General features: G+C 42.4%; 2 protein-coding genes across 2 annotated transcripts in view; both read left to right on the forward strand.

Annotated features, from left to right (window-relative positions):
- The window catches only part of RAB3B (RAB3B, member RAS oncogene family), a 57,725-nt gene that overhangs the window by 28,477 nt on the left and 4,479 nt on the right, over positions 1–24,769 (forward strand). The window contains exons 3-4 of the mRNA XM_012639396.1: positions 12,396–12,514; positions 16,010–16,134. Of these exons, the coding sequence (XP_012494850.1) occupies positions 12,396–12,514; positions 16,010–16,134 (244 nt within the window). The remainder of the gene's footprint in view (positions 1–12,395; positions 12,515–16,009; positions 16,135–24,769) is intronic.
- On the forward strand, positions 24,055–24,417 carry LOC105806294 (dolichyl-diphosphooligosaccharide--protein glycosyltransferase subunit 4-like). The gene has a single exon (XM_012639397.1). The coding sequence runs from the start codon at positions 24,055–24,057 to the stop codon at positions 24,166–24,168; it is 114 nt and encodes a 37-aa protein (XP_012494851.1). The 3' UTR covers positions 24,169–24,417.

A 24,769-nucleotide genomic window follows, 5' to 3' on the forward strand; every position in this document is an offset into this window, starting at 1 on the left:
TTCCTTAATTATAGAAGTAATATATGCTCATTTAAAAATATTTTGAAATTACAGCTGAGCATAAAAAAGAAAATGTTACTAACATTTTGGTTGGTTTCTTTCCAGCTTCTTTTCTATGAATTTTTAACATAGTTGAGATCAGATCATATATTCAATTTTATATCCTGCCCTTTTTTTAACTTAACACTATAACATAAGTATAACTAACATTGCTAGAAAATCTTTATGAATATGTTTTTAATGACTTCATTGTACTTTATAGGGAGAATGAGCCATAACCATTCGTTAATTCATTCATTCAACAATATCTGTTGTACCTACTGTGTGTCAGGCATTCTAAACCAGTGGTAAAAGAATGAGGCTCTGCCAGGTGTGGTGGCTCACACCTGTAATCCGGCACTTTGGGAGGTCTAGGCAGGAGAATTGCTTGAGGCCAGAAGTTCAAGACCAGCCTGAGCAACATAGCGAGACCCCATCTCTACAAAAGATAAAAAAAAAATTAGCCAGGCCTGGTGGCCTGTGCCTGTAATCGTAGCTACTCAGGAGGCTGAGGCAGGAGGATTGCTTAAGCCCAGGAGTTCGAAGCTGCAGTGAGCTATGATCATGACACTCAACTCTACTCAATTCTGGCCTAGGCAACAGAATGAGACCCTGTCTCCAAACAAAACAAAACAAAACAAAAAAGATGAGGCTGTCTCAATCTCCAGCCTTTCAAAGCTTAGTTTTCTCCCATTGTTTGACATTTAACTACTTTCTAATTTGGTGTTGTTATAAATAATGTTTCAATAATCATCCATGTTTGTAAAACTTTTCCTAGGTTTCTGATAATTTCCTTTAGACAGATTCTCAGTAATGAAATCCCTGTTTTACTTTTACCTTTGTGAACGTTGAATATTATCTTAGTTTTAGCTTAGCTAATTCAATAGGCAAAAAATGGTATCTCATCATTTCAAATTGCATATCTCTGATTACTTACTGAATAATCATCTATGTATTTATTAATCATTTATTTTCTGCAAATCGTCTGTTTAAAAAGAGTCCTATTTTTATCACCTGTAATTTCTTAGCACAAGACCCAACTCTCTTCATTTCCTTTTACTTTCTGTGACCTGGGGATGTATTAAGTATACTCTTGTTCCAAGCTTCTTTTTTTTTCCTCCTGGCTCTCTCCCACCTCACTTCTCTCCCCGCATCTTCCTGTCTTGAAGGGGAGTTGGGTGAGTCACATAAAGGGTACAGCAGCAGGTGGCAAATTAAGCGAATTGCCCAGAGAGACTTCTCAGGATTCTGTGAATTGTGCTGATGTCAATTTGGAGGCAAAAAGAGTGAAGAGGAAATGGATTGGCAACTCTGATGCTAAATTTGTCCTTGCCAAAACATGGGGGTATTATGGATGAGGTTCATTCAGCAAGCTTCTTTAGAATACCTGCTATGTGCCCAGATATGTGCAGGGTGCTCATGAGGACTTAGTTGCTGGAGAAGACACAAATGAAATGGATCGTAATTTATAGTAAACCATGTACATGATGGAGGGCTTCAGACCAAGTGGAGATATCTAGGAGACAGTTGGAAATTTCCATCTGAAACTTGGAAGTCAGGGCCCAGGGGAGAATAAGGAGCCAGTGTAGGAGACAGAGCAGGGGCAGACAGAGAAGAAGGGAGAGAACTGTTGAGGTGAGGTTTCACAGAAGCCAAGGAAAGAGGGTGTTTCAAGAAGAGGGGTGTGTGTTTTGGGGATGTTATCTTTGTTATTTAGGGCAACAGAGATGTTTAGGGCAATATTATCCACCCTTCCCTCATTCATTCATTTCTTTGTTCATTCAATATTTTTGGAGTACCTGCCAGGTTTCAAGTATTGCTGTGGACATTGAGGGCACAGAAATGACAAGGCACAGCCCCTCCTCCACAGTCTAAATGAGAGAGAGAGAGATGGGAGTGGAAACAAATTCCTGATATAGGTGCTGTGATCCATTCATTCAAAGAATATTTATATGCCACATACATTGAGGAACAATGAAAGGAAGCCCTATGACCTTCAGTTTACCTGCTTGAAGTAAAATGTGGTACCTGTATCTTAGTGGAAATTGTGGAAATCAACAGCCACATCCATGAGAGTTTTTGAGTTTTGAGTTTTTGAGGGTTTTATGAGACCAATGCCAAAAATAATACAGGACACTTGTCCCTCTGGTGTGTATTTCCCATCTGTAAAATAAGGGAGTTGACCTTGTGTGTACCTAGCATGGGATTTGTCCCACGCATGGTAACTTCCCCACTAGACTGTGAGAGTCCTGAGGGCAGGGATCACATGGGTCTTATTCACTGGCACAGCATAAGCTCAGTAAATACACGAGGAATCAATTACCCTTAAAAGGACCTTCTAGCTCTAATATTCTGAGCTCTGCCATGGCTAAAATAAAGGCTCAAGTACATGCTGTGGAAGCCCAGAAGGAATGATGATGAATTTTGACTCTGGATCCTGAAGGATTTCCCAGAATAGGTGCACTTTGACCCGGACCTCAAAGGTTAGATGGGATTTCAGAGGGCAGAGAAGTGCTTTCTAATCCTCAATCCTGGATTCCGATGACCCCTTTCCTGTCCTCTGCCCTCAAGGTTCTAGGCAGTTACTACCTATGTGTCCTTGGAAAAATCAGTAGTGGCAATGATACATGGTGTGCTGGAAAGAGCACTGGATGTGGAGGCAGAATATTTGGATTTTAGTCCCAGACAAGCCAAAAAGTAAGTAGCTGTGTGACCTTGGGAAAGTCACTGAGTGTCCAGGTCTCAGTTTCCCTATCTGTAGAATAAAGGAGTCGGAATTGATGAGCTCTAAGACTGACTTCTTCTGGCTCTGAAAAGTCTGCATCACAGGGTCATCGTCAGGATCCAGTGAGGTGATGTAACAAAAGTGCTTGTAAACTGCAGGGTACTCTGTAATGTGGACTATAGTGCTGAGGACAGAGAGGTGTAACATTAAGCTAGCTGCAAAGGACCATTTTTACCACTCCTCAGTCCTCTGCTTCTCCTAGGCTCCACTGAACTGCTCTCTCCTTCCTGAAGAGCTCTCTCCTTCCAGTTTCCTCCCATTCCCATGGGACATAATGCCTTGGCTCCCAGCTGCTGCTAAATACAAAGGAGCGGAGCTGAGCAGCTGTAGGTCGGAGGGTGGGGTGTGGGGAGAGCCAGCTTGAAAGCTCTAGTTACCTGCCTCCCTGGCGCTCATCATCCCAGCCCCTAATCTGGCCTGGAGGAAGTGAATTGAAGAAAGAGAGGAGTCTGGCTGGGGGAGCAGCCAGCCCCCAAGATAACCTCCCACTCTTTGTGTGACCTCCCAACTTGTCACTGCTCTAGGCCTTCCTCTCTTTGTCTATAATTTGGAAAGTGTCCAGAAAAAGGAGGTGATATGTATGGTCTCACGGACCCTATTCCAACCAGCCCTGAAGTTCTAAATGAGTTTTCTCTACTCAGCATATAGTCAGCCCTTGAGTTTCATTCACTAGCATTCTTACTAAGTTCCTACTATGTGTCAGGTGATGGCCTGGGATTTAGCTAGATATGATATGGTCTCTAGGTGCTCATAACTTGAAAGAAGAGACAGATAAAACCAGTAAGGCTGGCCACAGTGGCTCACATCTATAACCCTAGCACTCTGGGAGGTTGAGGTGGCAGGATTGCTTGAGCTTAGGAGTTTGAGACCAGGCTAAGCAGAAGCGAGACCCCTTCTCTACTAAAGATAGAAAAATTAGCCAGGCATTGTGGTGTGCACCTATAATCTCAGCCACTTGAGAGACTGAGGCAGGAGTATTGCTGGAGCCCAGGAGTTTGAGGTTGCAGTGAGCTATGATGATGCCACTGCACTCTAGCCAGGGGGACAGAGCAAGAAGATTCTGTCTCAAAAAAACAAAAACAAGAACAAAAAAACACCACCCCCGCCCCAGGTAACTATAATAAATGTGATATGTGCAATGATATAATGCCAAACCATTAAAGAGCAGGGAAGGAAGTTACTTTGTGGGGTCAAAGGAGGTCAGGGAAAACCAGAGAGGATGTGACCTTTGAATAAGGTTGTGAATTATTAAAGGGAAGGGCCTTCCAGGCAAAGATCAGCATATGCAAAAGCCCAGTGAAGGAGCAGTGTGTTTGGGAAACCACAGGTAGTTAGGCAAAACTGGAGTTCATTGGTTCAGTCAAGGAATGAGAGAGAAAGAACTGGAAGGAAAGCCTGAGCTAGATCCTGAAAAAGTCTGTATCTAATGAGAAGCTTAGACTCCATCATATGGGCTATGGGAACCCAGGGAAGGGAGGTAGACATAGAGGGTGATGATGAGATTTCGATTTTAGAAAGAACTATCTGACATACTGTGTGCTCCATCCAAAATGTTGCAGACACCCAGTAAATCCATCCTTTCAACAAGTTTTAATATTTATCGGAGCACTCTAGCCTTATGTTCCAGGTGCTGTGCCAGGTACTGGAGACACAATAGTAAGTAGAACCAGACATCCTGTTCTCGTGGCACTTGCAGTTTGGCAGGAGAGACAGACCTTAATCAAATAATTACACAGCTAAATACAAAATTACAGTGGGGGTGAGAGCTACCAAGGAGAAGCACATGGTGCCAGAAAAGCATATAATTGGGGCATTTGACTTTGCCAGGATGGTCAGGGAAGCTTCTCTGCTGAGCTGAGCTCTGAAGGAAAAATGTTACCTTAAGGAAAGGCACTAGGAAGGCTCTATGGGGATGGGCTTCTCCTGCTTCAGAACCCCCATCCAGCTCCTGTGTACCTTCTACAGTAAACATACATTGTAGACTTTAAACAAGTACCGTGTTGTATTCATGTGTTTATCTTCAGGACATAGCCAATGCTTGGCATATATTCAGTGCCAAGGGAAGATTTGAAAGAAAAGAAAGAAGGTAAACCCTTTAGCCACTTTAGATATTTGAACATAGCAGAACTACTCCGCCGAGAGCTAAACATCTTCCTTCCTCAGTTGGTTCCCTTCAGTGTTCTGGTCATTCTGGCAATTGTCAAGGTCCCTGGGACAGGTGATTTAAAACATCAGTGATGTAGCCTTGTGAAAAGAGCACTGGTCTCTTGGAGACAGAAAATCTGGATTTATTTAAGCCCCTTTTCATCATTCCCTGTCTTTTACCTCTTCAATCCTCAGTAGCCCCTTTTGTGGAATAGAGATATTGGTCTTTCTCTCACAGGGTTTCTCTAAGAATTAACTGAGATAATAAGAAAAAAACTTTGTAAACTCTGAGAGTGAAACAAACATAAGGATTTAAATATTTGGAAGTCTGCCACATGAGTGAAGAATTAGATTTATTTTTTGTGTCTCCAGAGAACAGAGTTAAATCAATGGATAGAAATTACCACATGTAGATTTCAGCTCAACAAAAGGAAGAAATCTAACAGGCAGAACTACGCATCAGTGGAATGGCTGCCGTGCGAGGTGGGCGTCCAACATTGGAAACACTCAATACAAGTATGCTTTGGAAGGAATTTATATTTTGAGTGAGAGGGTGGATTCAATAACTTCTAAGATTTCCTTTTAACTCTAGAATTCCTCAATCTGATGGTCAAGACAAGCAGAGAAGCTGGGAGAGGGCACATGTGGCAGAGAGTATAGCATGAACAGAAATATGGAGCAGAAATGAGTGTGGCATTTATAAATGACCATGAGGAAATACCACACAGAAATGAAAGGTCTGTGCTGGACTGAATAATAGTTGAGCACCTGTGTACCAGACACATGTGATTTCATGTAAGCTTTAAAATGAAAGCTGGGGCTGAGGAGGATCTAGAATACTTTAGGCTGTACTGGAAATGCATCCATTGAAAGACAGAATTTGAATTCTAATTCTGCCTCCTTATCGCTTATGACTTTAGCAATTTAGTTGACTTCTAAGACCCTCTGTTAATTCATATGTAAAATGGAGACTCAAATTTGTTCTGCTTCAGGCTGGACACAATTAAGAGAAATGACGTAAAGGGAATCCTGGAAAGAGCACAGGCTTTGAAATCAGACAGACCCAGGTTTGAATTTCAGTCTGCAATGACCTGGCTGCAAGATCTTAGGCAAGTTACTTAACTTTTCCTCATCTGTAAACAGAGGTAATAGTATTTTAGAAGGCTATTTTGAAAATTAAATAAAATAGGAAAAGTGCTTAGCATGTGCCTGGCACATAGCAATCCTCAATTAACAGTTTTGTTACTACAAATAATAAATGAATCTCATATATAAAGCACTTGTCAAAGTGCCTGGCACATAGTAGGTGTTCATTTGACATTAGTCCCCTTCCCTCTTGCCCATGTGTCTGTCTGCCACACTGACGGGGCTGTGGGAGGCAGGGCAGAAGCTTGCTCCTGCTGTTCTCTGACACAATGCTCTGCCGATATGAAGAGCTCAATGAATGTCTGCTGTGTAAAAGTGAATTGATTGCTCTTGATGACATGGTCTTCTGCCTCAAGTAGCCAGTGAGTCATTCCTCTTTCTTTCTCCTCCTTCCTGTCTCTTCTTTGGTTCTATTTCTGACTTTCATCAATGGGAGGGGAATCAATGTTTGTCAATGTGATTTTTAAAAATAAAAGATAGAGGGAGGTTCAGAAGCAATTCTCTGGGCTACTTTCCATTGAGCACAGGATGGTGAGAGCTGGATGGTTGTGTTTCCAATCTTGCTTTTGTTTAAGTGAAATAATGACAACCATATCAACAGTAATAACAGCACCTACTATGAGCTTTATTTAGCACCTACCATGTGCTCAGTGCCTTGACAGGCTCTACCCATTCATTATCTGTAATTCTCACACAACCACTTCAAAGTTGGTATTATTATCACCACTTCACAGATGTGGAAACTAAGGCTTAATAATTTTTTTTTGAGACAAAGTCTCACTCTGTCACCTGGCTAGTGTGCAATGGCATCATCATAGCTCATTGCGACATCAAACTCCAGGGTTCAAGCCATCCTCACACTTTAGCCTCCTGCGTAGCTAGCTGGGACTGTGGATGCGCACCACCATGCCCAGCTAATTTTTCTGTTTTTTGTAGAGACGTGGTCTCGCTCTTGCTCAGGCTGGTCTCAGACTCCTGGGCTCAAGCAATCCTCCTGCCTTGGCCTCTCAAAATGCTAGCATTGCAGACATGAGCCACTGCACCTGGCCCATATTGCTACTCTTTAAGAGAAACATCATATTGAGACTCTGGGTGGTGGCAGCTCTGGGCCGGTTTGAATGGACAAGGAAGGGACACATGACATGAGATCCATCCACTCCAGCCAGGCAGATCCTGGGACACTGGCCCTGCTCTGGGGGCTGACTCTGGAAGTGCAAAAACAGTAACTGATGCCTATACAACATTTACTATGCACCAGCAACTGTTCGAAGCATTTTACTTATAATAACTTTCTTAATCCTGACAAAACTCTGTGAAGTAGGTGCAGGCATACGTTGGAGATATTGCAGGTTTAGTTCCAGACCACTGCAATAAAATGAATCTTGCAATAAAGCAAGTTACATGAATGTTTTGGTTTCCTAGTGCATATAAAAGTCATGTTTACACTATACTATAGTCTAGTAAGTGTGCAATAACATTCTGTCTAAAAAACAACGTACCTACATTAATTAAAAAATACTTTATTGGTAAAAAATGCTAACAATCATCTGAGCTTTTAGTGAATGGTAATCTTTTTGCTGGTGGAGGGTCTTGCCTTGATGTTGATGGCTGCTGATTGATCAGGGTGGAAGTTCCTGAAGATTGGGGTGGCTGTGGAAATTTTTTTTATTTTTTGAAACAGGGTCTCATTCTGTTGCCTAGGCTAGAGTGCAGTGGCATCATCATAGCTCACCACAACCTCAAATTCCTGGGCTCAAGTGATCCTCCTGCCTCAGCCTCCCCAAAGCACTGGAATTACAGGCACAAGCCAATGAGCCCAGCCTGTGGCAATTTTTAAAAATAAGACAATGAAGTTTGCTGCATCAACTGACTCTTCATTCCACAAAAGATTTTTCTGTAGCATGCAAAGCCGTTAGACAGCATTTTACCCATGGTAGAACTTCTTTCAAAGTTTAAGTTGATCCTCTCAAACCCTGCCACTGCTTTATCAACTAATTTTACATAATATTCTAAATCCTTCGTTGTCATTTCAATGATGTTCACAGGATCTTCACCAGGGGTAGTTTCCATCTCAAGAAACCATGTTCTTTGCTCATCCATAAGAAACAACTTCTCATCCTTTCAAGTTTTATCATGAGATTGCAGCAATTCAGTCCCATCTTCAGGCTCCACTTCTAATTCTAGTTCTCTTGCTGTTTCCACATCTGCATTTACTTTCTCCACTAAAGTCTTGAACCCCTCAAAGTCATCCATGATTCCAAAGTTTGGAATCAACTTGTTCCAAACTCCTGTAAATGTTGGTATTTTGACCTCCTCCCATGAATCACAAGTGTTCTTAATGGCATCTGGAATGGTAAAAACATTCCAGAAGATTTTCAGTTTACTTTGCCCAGATCCAAATAATAAGACTTGAAAGTCAAAATTACTCCTTGACGTTGTGTTAACAGGCATGGAAACAGCACTCATCTCCTTGTACATCTCTATCAGGGCTTTTGGGTAACAAGGTGCATTGTCAACGAGCAGTAATATTTTGAAAGGAATGTTTCTTTGTTTCTTTTTTTCGAGCAACTGTTCTTAACATTGGGCTTAAAATATTCAGTAAACTATGCTGTAAACAGATGTGCTGTCATTCGTGCTTTGTTGTTCCATTTCTAGAGCACAGGCAGAGTAGATTTAGCATAATTCTTAAGGGCCCTAGGATTTTCAGAATGTTAAATGAGCATTGGCTTCAACTTAAAATCACCAGCTGCATTAGCCCCACCTACTCATTCATGAACTGGAGAAAACTGTATTTGTCAGAACTCTTAGGGAGAACTGCTATATGTTGTCAGAAGAAATATTCCGATAAGCTAATTGAGATGAAGAGTAAGATACTCAAAGACTTTGTTTAATGAACAGGAGATGGTGACTCATGTGTTCTCCAAGTAGCATGGGTATGTTAAATGCAGGTTTTGTTTTGTGCAGTAAGGTTGTGCAAGTCTGGACAGAGCTGAATTGCTGAGGACATGGAGAAGCTGAGCCCTGACAGAAACATAACTGTTATCTTTAATTTTTCATCTCTTCACATCTAATCAGTCACTGTGCCCTATCATTTTTACCTCTTAAAGACCTCAATGAATCTATTCCGGCTCTATCCCTGTTGCCACCACTCTGGTTTAAATCCTTACCTGGTCTCATCTAAACCACTGCAAAGATCTTCTAACCATTTTTCTTGCCTCCCATCTCTTTTCCTTCTGATCCATTCTCTACACCACTGCCAGAGTGATCTTTCTAAAGCTCAGATCTAATTATGTTAATCCCCTGCCTCAAATCTTTGATCTCAAGAGATAGAGTTTATACCCCATAGCATAGCATTCAGGGTACTTTCTGGCTTCATCACCTACCCATTTCCCATCTCCTACCATTTCTTAAGTTATTCTGGAGTATTCACTGTCAAAAACTCTCACTTCTGCTAAAACACTTGTCCTTCACTTTTCTGCTTGGAAAACTCTTCTTTAGAAAAGTTGTTCTCTTTATGTTGCCAGATAAGCCGGTCTTCAGGTGATGCTCCTGGGCTTGGTGCAGATTCCACCCATGGGAGTCATTGTGCTGTCTACCAGATATTTCTGATTTTTTTCTGGGCATATTACAGTATTGCACTTTCTTACTCCTTGGAAGGTGGCTGTGGGTATGTGACTTGCTTTGGCTGGTGAAATGGGAAAAGTAACAGTTTTAAGAGCCAATATAATTCTTTCCCTCTGGTAGCTGCTCTGTCAGTCTTTATCCTGCAATAAGGAAGACAAAAAGCAGAGCACTCAGTCAGCCCTTAATGGATATGTAATAGTAGTGAAAATAAAACCTGTTGCTTAGGTTGAGATTTTGGGATTGCTTGTACCCGAAGAACCCAGCCTATTCTAATGAATACACTATCTCTACTTTGACGTCTTCCATACCTACCCCAAACAACAACGTTTCTGCCTTACCTGAACTTGTGTGACACATTTTCTCTGTACCACTTATCTGGTACTGATGACATATTGCCTCATTTTGCTAATTATCAGTTTGCTGTTATGTCTTAGCCACCTCCACAACTCTACTGAGGCTTCCGATGGTGCTTGATCCATGTTTATATCACACAAAGTATGTTTCATGGCTGAGCCAGTATATTATAATGGGTGTAGGAGTCAGACAGATTTGTTTTGAATGAACCATATTTTCCTCATCTGTAGAAGAAGAGAGTAACAGCATATATACGACAGGGTTTTTCTAAAGTTTGTGGATAATGGGTACAATGTATGTAAAAATAATGGCATGCTGTACTTATTATTGTTCTCACTATTTACTTTTACTATCATTATAAATAGTTTTCAGTAGACGCTTGCAAATAAATCAATCTTCCATTGATTGAGGTGTAGTGGTACATGCATTGGACGTGGAATCAGAAGTCCTAGATTTAAGGCCTAGCTTCTGTCACCAGCTTTGTGACCTTGGGAAAGTCACTTACCCTTTCTGCATTTTTTTTGCATTCTCAACTATAAAATGTGAATAGTAATGACTTACAGGGATTTTATAAAGTTTAAATGAGATAATATGTGAGGAAATGTTTTATGCATCCTCAAGCATCACACATTCTAAAACTGTAATGATGCAGAGAAGATTGGGTGATTCTCACTGTGTGGGCATTTGTGAAGCATCCCAGTGTGCTCCAATAACTTTGCTGTTGGGCTTGTCTTTGCTGCTTTCTTACATGTTTATCTTTCCAACTAGACTGTCAGCTGCTTGAGATCAAGAATTGTCTTAGTCGTTTTTAAAAAAAGTGTTTCAATGTTAGTTTATTTTTCCTTGTATAAGAGTAATACATGCCCATTGTAGAGAAAATAAAGATACATAAAGAAAATAAAAATCCCAGAAAAATTCTTGTCACTTATTCAGATATAATCTCTATTAACATTTTCACATTTTTTTTTTCCAGTTTTCTTCTGGACATATATAGTTACAAAACTGATCTTATATCACACATGCAAGCATTGTCTCATGTCATTAAATATTCTTACGTATATAAACTTACATAAAAAATTCTTTTTTGCGGGGGAGGGGAGACAGAGTCTCATTCTGTTCCCCTGGATAGAGTCTCACTCTGTTGCCCTAGGACAGAGTCTCACTCTGTTGCAGTGGCATCATCATAGCTCACAGCAACTTCGAACTACTGGGCTCAAGTGATCTTATTGCCTCTGCCTCCTGAGTAGCTGGGACTACTGGCATGTGCCACTGTGCCTGGCTATTTTTCTTTTTTTTTTTTCCTCCCTGCTTCTTTTTTTATTTTTCTATTTTAGTAGAGATGAGCTCTCACTCTTGCTCAGGCTGGTCTCGAACCCCTAAGCTCAAGCAGTCTTCTCACCTTGGCCTCCCAGAGTGCTAGGAGTATAGGCAAAAATTCTTACATTTTAATCATTCTCCTGTTGTTGAATATATAAGTTGATAATACTTTTTATTGTCTAAATAAAGCTGTAACAAACATCTTTATGTATACATATTTGTCTGATTTTCTATTTTTATAAGAGAAAATTTTAAAAGGAATATTTCTGGATCAAAGAGTATGCTCTGGAGACTTCTATTAATAAATTATATTTCCAGAAAGGTTGAACCAAGTTCCACTCCCACAAGCAAGGTGTGAGGTTGTGCATCTCAGTACATCATCATCTATAATGGAAATTATTATTAAAAATAAGGATAAAACTTTTTTTTTTTTGAGACAGAGTCTTGCTCTGTCCCCTGGGCTAGAGTACAATGGCATCAGCATAGATCACTGCAACCTCGAGCTCCTGGGCTCAAGTGATCCCCCTGCCTCAGCCTCCTGAGTAGCTGGGACTGCAGATGTGCACCCACCACACCTGGCTAATTTTTTCTATTTTTAATAGAGACGGAGTCTCATTCTTGCTCAGACTGGTCTCCAACTCCTGACCTCAAGCGATACTTGCAACCTCGGCCACCCAGAGTGCTAGGATTACAGGTGTGAGCTACCTTGCCCGGCTGATAAAACTTTTATATAATAATGATCCACTTACATTTCTTCTGTGACTTGTTTATACCTCTTGTCCATTTTTCTATTGGGATTTTAATTATTTTCTTATTGATTTCCATGAGGTTTTAAAAACTACTTTATTCTAGTCACCAAGCACAATACAAGACACATAATAGGTGCTCCTTACATATGCCTCAGATTTTTACTTAATTGCCTTAGGGACTTTTTAGGAACTAAAGGAGACTTTCTAAGAAACTAATTCTTTCCTTTTCCCCCCAGGACACAGCTGGGCAGGAGCGGTACCGGACCATCACAACAGCCTATTACCGTGGGGCCATGGGCTTCATTCTGATGTATGACATCACCAATGAGGAATCCTTCAATGCTGTCCAAGACTGGTACAAGACTCATTCACTCATTTATTCATCAGACTGCTCGTAAAAACCTATCATGTGCTAGGCCCTGTGCTGTGTGCTAGGGAAACCCAGATGAATGAGACAGGGCTCCTGCCCTCAAGGAGCTCACAGATGAGAGGAGAAGACAGATTAGTAAGCAGGCAATGAAAATATCATGGGATAGGTGTAGTGATGAAGAGAGACATCTGGGTTGTGGGAACCCAGCAGAAGGCTCTCTGAGCCAGTTTAGGGAGTCAGGGAAGGTGCCTTGGAGTTGCTGACACAGATGCTGCACTTTTAAAGATGAATAGGAGTTAGCCCAAGGCACAAATGGGTAAGAATGTTCCAGAAAAAGAATACAGATGTGCAAAGGCAAGAAAGTAGGAATGACATAGATTGTGAAGGATTTTGTGTGCTGGCATAAGGAGTTTGGATTCTATCTCCTGACATTTGAATGGAAACCAATAGGTTTTAGGAAGATTACTCAAGCTATAGGGGAGAGTGCATCTACATAGCACTTCTCTATAAAGTTTATTCCTGGGCTTCGCTGGGGGTTCAAGAGCACATCCAGTTCAAGTTCATAAAGGTTTAATATACAATGGAAATTAGTACAGCACCCCAGAGGTACAACCTCTGAGCAACCGAAGTCTTCCTTCCTGGGGCATTACTCATGGGAGAAGGGAGCATGAGGGGAAGACACATGAGAGGGAGGGGCCAGGAACCAGTGCCCCCCAGATGAGGATGGCAGAAGGTGGAGCTTCTGTGCGGTGGCTGTTCTTAGAATCAGAGAGGCTGAGCGAGCCAGGCACACGGCAGCAGTGCTGGCCAGTGCCAAGCTTGTCTCCTACTCCCTTTTGCCCGACAGCTATTCTTTGAGGACTTCTCTTCTCCCAAGGAACAGTTGCTGTGAGTATGCGAAGCTTTGTTGGCAACTTGGAGCCTTGGCCGAGAGTGACCTGCAGGCTGCCTGCTGCACTCTCCCCTCTTCTGACCAAGAGCCCAGGGTGCCATCAGTGTGTCTGTCATTCAAGAGGGTCTGTATTCTCCTTTTCTGCCTCTCAGTCATCCTCTTCTTCCTCCTTTCTCCCCCTTCCTTTTGAACTTCTTCCCTCTACATTCCTTCTTTCTCCTTTCCTTCTTCTCTTTTCTCTTCCCCTTCCCTTTACTTTCTCCATCCATAATTTCCTTCCCTCACCTTTCTTCATCCCCTCTCTCCCACCACACCTCCCCTGGTGTGATGTGCTCCTTCTCCAAGTGTCTCCACACTGCTCCCTACGTGTTGGGCTTGACCTCTTTCCTTTCTCCATCAGTCTCTATTCATTCTGCCTCAGGAACACAGTGACTTTAACACCTGGTGACGATTCCTCCAAGAATAGCCTGAGCACGTTGCTAATCTGGGAGCTGAGAGGGAATAGGGTAGGAGGAAGGAGGAAGATGAAAGGAAGAGTAGTAGCATGTGGAGATAAGGAGAGTTGGCTCCAGTTACCTGCCTTGAGTGTGAAGACCAAGTGTCCATCTCTCACAAGCTCTGGCCTTTGAGTTTAGCCTCTGGGCAACTTGGTCCCAGCCTAGTCCCTACCTCTCATGGAAACTCCAGAACCCAGAAGGGGGGACCTGGCTCTCTGTGGGCCCACAACAAATGGTGGTTGAGTGAATTCCATCCTTTGAATGGCTTCTCACCACAGATGAGAAGGTTGGTGATGGGATCAGCAGGTCAGTAATAGGTCCACGTTGCAGTTAGGGTTGAGTTAGATTGAGTGTCAGTAAGGGTAGGGTCAGATTCAAGATCTATTTCAGGATTAACCATTCCCTGGCTCATTCATTCATCAGACATTCATTGACAGCTTCTCTGCTCTGTGTTCTGTGCTGGGTATTGGCATCCCAAAGATGAATAGGCTGCCTGTCCCTGTCCTTAGGGAGACACAGATAAATTCAGCTAAGTGTAATATGTGTGAATGTTCAGGGGGCCAAAAGGTGAAGTAAGGTAGGTAGTTGAGGGACAGAGTTAGGCCCATCCCCACAAAAAAGAAGTCTCCACGATGTAAGAGTCCTTCTGTTAAAATTTTGTTTTTAATTATAGAAGTAATAAATGCTCACTTTCAAAAATTCGAGAAGTACAAACATTTGAAAAGTATTTTTAAAAAGTCTCGTAATCATCTTATGTGAAGAAAACCACTGCTGACACTGGTTTCTGCAAATAATCATTATCTAAGGCTTCAGTGAAGGTTTATGCCTCACAGAGGAGGTGGAGGCTGGCTAGATCTAGAGAAGCTTGAGAAGGCTCCCCCCAAGGCATTGAGGGATCAGCACTGGGCCTTGGAGGGTGAGTTAGTTGTGGGGAAGGGATTCCCAGTATAGGCAAAGGCACAAGCCATGGAAGAGCTTTGGGGGAATGAGTGGCAAGGTTTGTGAGGTGGGAGGAAGGATGATGAGGCTGCAGAGACAGGACATGAATGGTCTTGAACTGAGGAATCTGGACTTGATCACACAGCCAGAGAAGCCTTTTAATGAAGGACACATTGTGATCAGATACATGTTTTAGAAAGAGCACTCTGCCCAGGGAGGAGAGGGATGGCCAGACACATTGGAGGCAGGTGAGGTGTGCAACCATGGCTTAGGGGTCAGCATCTGTGACAGCCAGCAGGGGCAGATGTCTGTCTGTCTGTCCTCAGTTGAATTAATTGGCAGTAACTTAGATGTTGCTAGCCCTGTGGGAGAGAAACCATTTCTTTTCCTTTCTTTCTTTTCTTTTCTTTTCTTTTTTTTTTTTTTTTTTTTGAGACAGGGTCTTGCTCTGTTGCCCAGGCTAGAGTGCCATGGCATCAATCAGCCTAGCTCACAGCAACCTCAAACTCCAGGGCTCAAACTCCTCCTGCCTCAGCCTCCCGAGTAGCTGGGACTACAGGTGTGTGTCATTGCACCCGGCTAATTTTTTCTATTTTTTCAGTAGAGACAGTGTCTCACTCTTGCTCAGCCTGGTCTTGAACTTCTGAGCTCAAGCAGTCTCCCCACCTCAGCCTGCCAAATTGCTAGGATTACAGGTGTGAGCCACCGTGTCCAGCTGAGAAACCATTTCTTTGAACTTCATAGTTCTCTTTCTGACCTAGGAGGTTGTGTGTCTTAGTCAGTTTGGGCTGCTATAACAAAAATACCATAGAATGAGTGGCTTAAATGACAAACATTTATTTCTCACAGTTGTGGAACTAGGAAGTCCAAGATCAAGACTCCAGCAGCTCCAGTATGTGGAGACAGCACCTTCTTGTTGTATCCTCACATGGCCAAGAGAGAGAGAGAACTCTAGCCTCTTTCTCTTATAAGGACACCAATCCCATTTATTAGGGCTCTATCCTCGTGACATAATTACCTCCCCAAAGCTCCACCTCCAAATACCATCACATCAAAGATTAGGCTTCAATATGTGAATCTTGGGGAAGGGAAACAGCATTCAGTCTATAAACATTCAGTGTGATTAACATATCTCTCTCTGTCTCTTTTTAGGGCTACTCAGATCAAGACCTACTCCTGGGACAATGCACAGGTTATTCTGGTGGGGAACAAGTGTGACATGGAAGAAGAGAGGGTTGTTCCTACTGAGAAGGGCCGGCTTCTCGCAGAGCAGCTTGGTATGTACATGACACATGTGTGTATGTGTGTGTGTGTGTATGTGTGTGCACATGTGTGCATGGGAGTGGAGCAAAGAGAGGGGACAAGTGTGTGTTTGTATTTGTGATGTTAGGGTGTGTTGTGATTGTGAATTATGCACCTGTGTGTTCTGTGTGTACTCTTTTATATTTGTATGATGTACATATGGGCTTTATGCTTGTGAATTTTAGATAATTCATCATTTATGACATGTATATTACTTTGTTATATTGAATATGTAAGTAAATTTTAAATTTATGAACCTTTTTTTTACCAGCTCCTTCCACAAAGAATTTGAGGTGTTTTATAAAAATCATCATAGTTCAGCAATAAAAAAATAAATAAGTGAGAAAATTGCAGCAAAGAGAAAGCAAGGGTGGGAGGAGAATAAGAGGAAACCAGGGTGAGATAAGTATATGTGTCATAAATTCTTGGGTACCTGCAAGAAGTGGGCAAAAATATTGCCTTTGAGCTTCCTAGCAACTATTGCAAAGAAGGAAACATAATCAGTTACACGGTTCAGAGTACCCAGAATATAAAAACAAAGCCATTATTCCGGAGAAGCACTGCTCTTCATTGGCAACTGTAGAGCAGACTGTATGCTGAATGTAATCATGTCCTTAATATCAAACATCCTTGCAGCAGCCACAACACTGGCTATTATATGCTGTTTCTTACAGTTGCTCTCAATGCACACTGATTCTTCTCACCAAAACACAATTCACAGCAAAGTTATTGTATGAAAGAGCAAAACCATGTGGTACAAATATGCAGTTCATTGATGCTCTGACTTTTTCCAAGGTTAAAGAATTTTGGGCCGGGCGCGGTGGCTCACATCTGTAATCCTAGCTCTCTGGGAGGCCGAGGCGGGCGGATCGCTTGAGCTCAGGAGTTCGAAACCAGCCTGAGCAAGAGCGAGACCCCGTCTCTACTAAAAATTAGAAAGAAATTAATTGGACAACTAAAAATATATAGAAAAAATTAGCCGGGCATGGTGGCACATGCCTGTAGTCCCAGCTACTCGGGAGGCTGAGGCAGGAGGATCGCTTGAGCCCAGGAGTTTGAAGTTGCTGTGAGCTAGGATGACGCCACGGCACTCTAGCCCGGGCAACAGAGTGAGACTCTGTCTCAAAAAAAAAAAAAAAAGAATTTTGATCCCTGTGTTCCACTGAGGCCCAGGTGCTCAGGTATGTCTCAGTGGTTCTAGAGCGGAACCTCTACCTACTTTTGCTTTAAAAAGCAGCTTTTATTTTATTTTATATATTGGGGTTCAATGTAAGATTGCCTTACAGAAAGAGTTCCATGCCTATAGAAAGTTAGAAATCCTCTAGAATAGAGGTTAGCTTAGCTTTTAGCCAGTCTCCTTAACTATGTCTCACATCCTAAGTGTTGTCAGCATTGAGGAGTAGAGAGTTTAAAGTTATATTCTCTGAAGTATAACAGTTTCTGAAGTGCAGATATTTGGGCTTGTAGGTGGGTAAACTGTATAATATACAAGTGTGAATTGTGTGTTGTATATATTTGTGTCATGTGTTTTGTGAATATGTGTGCATGTCCTATACTTCTTTCTCCCCACCTCTATTCCCCAAGATGGCCTGGACTAGAAATTAGCAAACTAAGTACTTAATAACTAGGGAGGTTGGGTCACCTTGGGTCTCACTGTTCCTACTATTTCATAGAGGTTCTCAGAGTCCAGAAAATGCCTCCACTTGGTTCACAGAACAATAAGCATGTGATGAAACCCACGCTTGGTTAACTTCTGTTTGCCCTCAACCCGTAGTCCCCAGGGGGACTCCCATCACTCTTCCTGGACTGACTATATCCCATGTGCTTGGAATGCTCTCTTCTTCTCCCCAACTTCTACCCTCATCCAGCTGGTGAGCCTCCACTCAGCTTTCAAAACGCTCAAGCTTCAGATCTTCTATGAGGCCTTTCCTAGGCCCCCAGCACTCTTTTATTTGTGCCCCCACTTCATGTACCCTATACATACAATAGTCACAGTACTCATCACACTTGGGTGCACTCGTTTACTTGTCTGTCTCTGAAAAGCTCGTTGAGGACAGGAAATAAGTCTTGTTTATCTTTGTACCCACAGTGCCCAGCACACGATCTGGCACTGAGTAAACATGCAAAACCAGGTTTTGATTAAATTTTATGATGTCAGGTGTTTGGCTACTTCATTTTATTGCCTAATGAAGACTTCCTGAGCACCTACTGTCTGCCAGGTACTGTGCTATGAAATAGGATACATTCCCTGGTCTGAAGAAGTTCAATCCAGTGAGAGAATAAACAAAAACAGCAATAGCCCACATGATCAGGGCTGTGACTGAGGGGTGTCCCAGGGGTTAGGGGAACATAAAGGAGACACCTGATTCAGTTGTGGTCAGAGAACATAATGCCCAAGTGGAGTCTTGAAAATAAGCAGGAGCAGCCACATAAAGAAGAGAGGCAATGACTTTCTAGGCAGGGGGCATAACCCTGGCAAAGGCAAGGAACAGCCCTGTGGTTCAGGGAACCATAAATCACTGGATGGTGTGAGCCTGGAGTAGTGTTGCCCAAAGAGAGGGACTCATGCCACTGAAATTGTGCAAGGTGATTTTATGTATTTATTTTGATGTGTATTAGAAAAAATATATATAATCAGCATGTCAAGACCTTAGAGTTAAATAAGACTAAGGTTTTTAAAGGTGAGTTAGTTTCTTATTAGGAGAAAATATAACTAGCATGCCAAGTCCTTATGACTAAGATTTTTTTTAAAGGCAAGTTGGTTGAACATTTATTAGGTGCTTGCCATGAGTCAGGCACTATTCTAAGTGTTTTAAAGTACTGTTCATTTAATTTAATCTCCCTAAAACCCAAGATATGTACTTTTCTTATCTCCACATTTTGTGCGGTTTTTTTTAACAGATTAGAAAAGGAGGGCACAGAGAAGCTGAGTAACTTCCTCAAGTCACACAGCTAGTCAGAGGGTAGAGCCAGGATTTGAACCCAAGCAGTAGTCTGGCTTCAGAGCCTGTGCTCCTTACCACTTAACGTTACTATACAGAAAATATGGTAATAATAGCTGATATATAGTGAACCAGATACTATGTGAAATATTTTGCGTTAATTATCGCATTTAATTCTCTCTGTAGTCCTTCAAGTTGGGTACTAAAGGGCATGTCTAATACTCTGAAAAATGAGGTTCAGAGAGGTTAAATAACTTGCTCAAACTTATACCCTTAGAAAGGTGGTCAGTATAGACCAAATTTATGTAGAAACTCAGAGAGAAGTGAGATTAAACCTTAGTGCAGAATTTAGGGAGGCACTTGAAGAAGGCCTTGACAAATTGGTCATCTTTGGGCAGATCGAGGTAACCCATCTCTGCCCAACACAACTTCCTGAGCTTTCCTGTACTGATTACCAAAACTTACCTATTTACATGCTTATCTTTCTTCATAGGCCTCAAGAGCAGGGATTATGTCTGATTTGTTTCATTATCCCAAGCACCTAGCGTAGGGTAGATATTCATTAATACATTTTAATTATTCAGCGAAAAATATTTATTGAGCACATACTCTGAGCCAAGTTCTGTCCTGGCAGTTAGGATCTAATTAATGGTGAACAAACAGCTGTGATCTTTACTATCATGAAACTAATGGGGAAAGAACTATTAAACAAATACACAAATAAATATATAATTAAAAATTGTGTAAATGGGCAAATTGTATAGTATGTGAATTATATCTCAATAAAGCTTTTTAAATTGTGATAAGTTCTGCGTGAGTTAGGACTCTTGTTATTACAAGTGATAAAATCCCAAATCAAACTAGTTTTAATAAAAAACTAGAATTTATTAGCTCTTGTAACTGGGAAGTCCACTAGTCCCAGGACTCAATTGCCTTCTCCATTTCTCAGCTTTACTCATCCCCTCAGCCTCCTTCTACAGCCAGACTCTCTGCATGGGGAGTTAGATGGGTGATGGCAGCTCCAGATTCTTAGCTTCCCGATTCCTGCAAAAAGAGGCCTTCTCTCTCTCTCAGCCACCATATATCAATGCCAGGGAAGACTATGATTGGTCATCTGTGAGTCACATGCCTATTCCAGTGGCTGGGGGAGGCAAATATGGTAATTTATAGTCCCACTATAACTGTTTAAAATGGTGGTCCCCTAAAGGAAGGAATAGTGGGCAGATAAAACTAACATAGATCTACCACAAGTGCTATGAAGAAAGTGAAAAAGAGAAAACTAATTTTAGGCTGGTGAGTCAAGGTCTTGTGAGAAAGTAACACATAAGCTGAGAACTAAAGGATGAGAAAAAGTTAGCCAGGCAAAGAATGGAGTGTGAGGATGGCAGTGTTCCACTTCAAGAACAGTCTGAATGTGGGTTAGAGCTTGAAACACTCGTGAGATTGAAAGAAGGCCATGCCACAGAGACTAAAGAATGAAGGGGAGAGTAGTGTGTGATGAGGGTGAACGGACAGGCAGAGGTCAGATCATGCAGGATTTTGCAAGGATATGATCAGCTCTGGGAACAGTGAAGGAGGATGCTCAGTCTTCCTCACCCTCACCCCAGTGCCTATCCCTCTGCTATCCCAGGTTTTAAGTCAGTTTCAATGGTCTGCTTGCCAGTGCAGTAGTGCCATTCTCTGCTTTATGGGATCCCACCTCAGGACTCCTTTTCTTTTAGCCTTTCTTAGCTCACTCCACCAAGACTATCGATATGGCCAGCAACTAGCATTTATTTATTAAAGCTGTAAATAGCTGCAGGCCTTCTACATCCTCAAAGTTCTTGGGATCTAGGTGAGATCATATAGATGCTGAGGCAGGTGCATATTTGGGAGGGCAGATGAGTTTCAGGGACTCCTATTCCAGGAAGCATGATATTTTAGGATCCTGCCTTCATGTGCTCCTCAGAAAGGGGCTTCTTGGCTGGGCCTGGTGGCTCATGCCTGTAATCCTAGCACTCTGGCAGGCCCAAGTGGGAGGATCACTTGACCTCAGGAGTTCAAGACCAGCCTGAGCAAGAGTGAGACCCTGTCTCTACTGAAAATAGTAAAAAAATTAGCTGGGTGTGGTACCACACCTGTAGTTCCAGCTACTTGGGAGGCTGAGGCACGAGGATCACTTGAACCCAGGAGTTTGAGGTTGCAGTGAGCTAGGCTGATGCCACTGCATTCTAGCCTGGGCAACAGAGCAAGACTCTGTCTCAAAAAAAAAAAGGAAAGGTGCTTCTTGTCCCTTTCATGGATCTGATTTGGGATGGGTCTCGCCAGAACCCAGAGAGGCTAGTAAAAGGGAAATGTGCTTCTGTCTACAAAGGAAAGAGAGATCATTAAACATGTGGCTTTGAAACACGCATACACCAGCATAGTGTAGTGGGAAAAGCACCCCAGACAAGGAGTCAGGAGATTAAGGGTTTTATCCTGCTTCTGCTACTACTTACTATGTGACCCTGAGCATCTCATTTCCTGTCTCTGGATCTCAGTTTGCCCATTTGCAAAACAGAGGGTTTGATTAGTTGAGTGGGAAGGTCTGTTTGGCTCTATCCCACTTTGATTCCATGAGTACAATTTACCCAATTCCTCACTCATCATTCAGACCCCACAGACCCTTGTACATTGCCTTGTTTATTTTAGGTGCTCAATAAATGTTTTTTGGATTGAGATGAACTATGGAAACCTGGCATCATTGAGCCTGGTTGCAGAGAAACAAAGACTTAGTTTTCATTGATAATAACGAACAATGTGCTTCCACAACAATTCTCTTATGACCTTCACTCTCACTCCTAGCCTATAAGGCAACATTATCATCAGCTATAGTAGTACAGTACCTGTATTTCTGTACAGTAGATTATCAGTGCCGTAGATAGGTGATTTTACCGATGAAGAAGCTGAGTCCAGATCACTTGTATTTTCTTGTACACAATGAACTGTACCACACTCTGTGTCTTTATTTTTTCACTTTAAGATTATGGAACTTTTCTAAGCCATGTAAGTAGTAGCGGCAGGCCCAGTACTCAAGCTCAGCCTTTGGACTCAAAATTCTAATGCTTTCATTATATCATCCAATGATGTTTTCCCAAAAGCCTGTCATAATTCCTCTTAAAATTTCCACCTTCAGCCACAATGTTAGTGACACAATGTTCGTGAAATTTCTTTAGATTATGTTGTGGTAACACACAACCTGAGTCAGGGGCTTAGAGAGTAAGGATTTATTTCTCACTTGCATTATATGCCAGCTGCAAGTCAGCAGCAACTCTGATCCGGCTTTCTTACTTCTTACTCTGGGATCTGACTGGGATGACTAAACCACACCAAGTCTCTTAAAGCTTCTGTTGAGACTTAGATCATTATCATTTTTGCCCACATCCACTGGCCAAAACAAGTCACATAATCAAACCTGATGTTGATGGAGTGGGGGGATCTAGTCTTTCCATAGAGAGGTGCTGCAAGCCAATGGCAATGGGTGGGGAAATAAAAACTCTTGAAGGGAGGGCAGTAAATAATCTGCCATGGTCACTAAACCGTACGCTAGACCCTGAGGACACAGAGATGAAAGGTGCTCATGGGGCAGGGAAACAATATCATAAACAGATACTTCCAACATTCTTTGGGGAGATGGCTATGCCGGTCCTTAACCTGTTTGCTATCATTCTTCACCCTTCCCTGTGTCTCTCCCACCACCATCTCTGGGAAGTTTACCTTTGCAGGCTGTGTTTCCCAGACTGCCGTGGCAGTGGCTTCTGGCTGGGTTTAGCCAAGGGAAGACACTGGCAGGTGACTGGAGGTTGGCAAAAGGGAGAAATCCCAGTATTTCCCCACATGGTGGCTGGCTCCTCCAACAGGGGCTGCTCCTTCTCTCTGACTGCTGCTCCCATGGATCCAGCTTCCTTTAGCTCTAGTAATAGTAATTTTTGCTGTTGATAATCTCTGAGTTTTCTCACTCTTCTGTTTAGCTTCTCAGTTCTTCCATCACCTATATAACCAATTTTCTCTGGTTTAAATGATAGGAATAGTTCCCATTTTCCTGATTGGAATCTGACTGAAACAATCATGCAAAGTGCCATGGGAGTACAGAGGGGAGGTACATTTTGTATTTTGAGGTGTAGAGATGGGGTGGAAAAGAGAAAGGGAAGGCATTCTGGCATCAGTAATTCCACAGGTGAGTAAGGAAGGTGATTAGGAGTAGGAGCTAGAGAGTAATAACATGAGCAAAGAAAGGCACAAAATGGGAAAGTGTTCATGTTTCTGGAGCATACTGTGAGCCAGGAAGATGAAGCTGGGGAAGTAGACAGAGACCAGGCCATGCAAGGTCTTGGGTATTAAGTCAATGAGGCTGGATATTGAATTAGTCAGACCTCTTCCAATTCCAATGGCACTAATCCAAGTCAAAATAGCTCAAGTTATAAGGATGGAGCAAACGTGAAGCAAAATAGAAGAGAAGGTCACTGGATATGAGACGGTCAATACATTAAGAGCCCAAGATATTGGATGGATTGTCCACATGGCACTCAATGTTCCTGAGAACACGCCTGGGGTAGAAAGGAACATGATGTCCAGAGGGGTGTGAGTTGCCGGTTGATAAATGATGGAGATGAGAGGGTGTCAGAGCAGGATGGAGACAGGATTTGAACATAATGGTAGACGAAGAATGTTCTGGAGCAGTGTTTGGATGAGGAGAGGTGGGTTTAGCTGGTTGCAAGTTTCTAACTAGAAATCTGAGGTCAAATTCAGAAGAAGACAGCGTGAACACAGTCTATGGGTGTGTGACAGCTGCCTTTGAACAGGATAGATAAACGTGATCATCTTGGGGGCGGTGAGTGAACATCTCAGATTCAGTTAAGAATTGAGCCCTGGGCCCGGGTCTCCTACCTCTGGCTTGTGCGCTGAAGGCGCTGGAGCCGAGCGGAGCTGAGCAGGATGATCACGGACGTGCAGCTCGCCATTTTCGCCAACATGCTGGACATGTCGCTTTTCTTGCTTGTCGTTCTCTATCACTACGTGGCCGTCAACAATCCCAAGAAGCAGGAATGAAAGTGGCGCTTTCTCTGCCCCAGGGTTCCAGGACATAGTCTGAGGCAAGATGAAGGGTGTGAGGGGCCTTCACACTTCACTTCATCCCTTCTACCCATCACAACATACAAAGCAACTACACCTGGATTTTTCCAAACAACTTTTATTTCCTCAAAGTCTTCCTTAACCCTATGGAACAAGAAGCTGCCACTGAATAGGGCCCAGTATTGGGGCTGCTTTCTTTTCTACTCCTTCCCCCCAATATAAAAATATAGATAATAAAAAAAAAATTGAGCCCCATTAAAGACAGCAGAAATCTCATCGTTCTGAAGCCAATTAGAAGGAGGAAAGGACTGGGGGCCAGTCTGCTTAATTGGTTGTCATCTTCCTGGCCTCTAGATTATCAGCTCCTGAGAACCCTTATTAATGGACCTGAGGGAAAGGTTACCATCTGGGCCCACTAATGAGGAGCCTTCCAGGAATATGACAGTAATTGGGTGGGGGTGCATTTGGTGTTATTCTGCTAAGCAAAAGAGACCCTCGAGCTGGCTAGACCTACGAGCTGGTAACTTGAATTAGAGTTTTCATACTTTGGATATCTTTGAGATGACTGTAAAGACAT

Source organism: Propithecus coquereli, unplaced genomic scaffold (genome assembly GCF_000956105.1).
Source record: "Propithecus coquereli isolate 6110/MARCELLA unplaced genomic scaffold, Pcoq_1.0 Scaffold14, whole genome shotgun sequence".
NCBI lineage: Eukaryota > Metazoa > Chordata > Mammalia > Primates > Indriidae > Propithecus > Propithecus coquereli.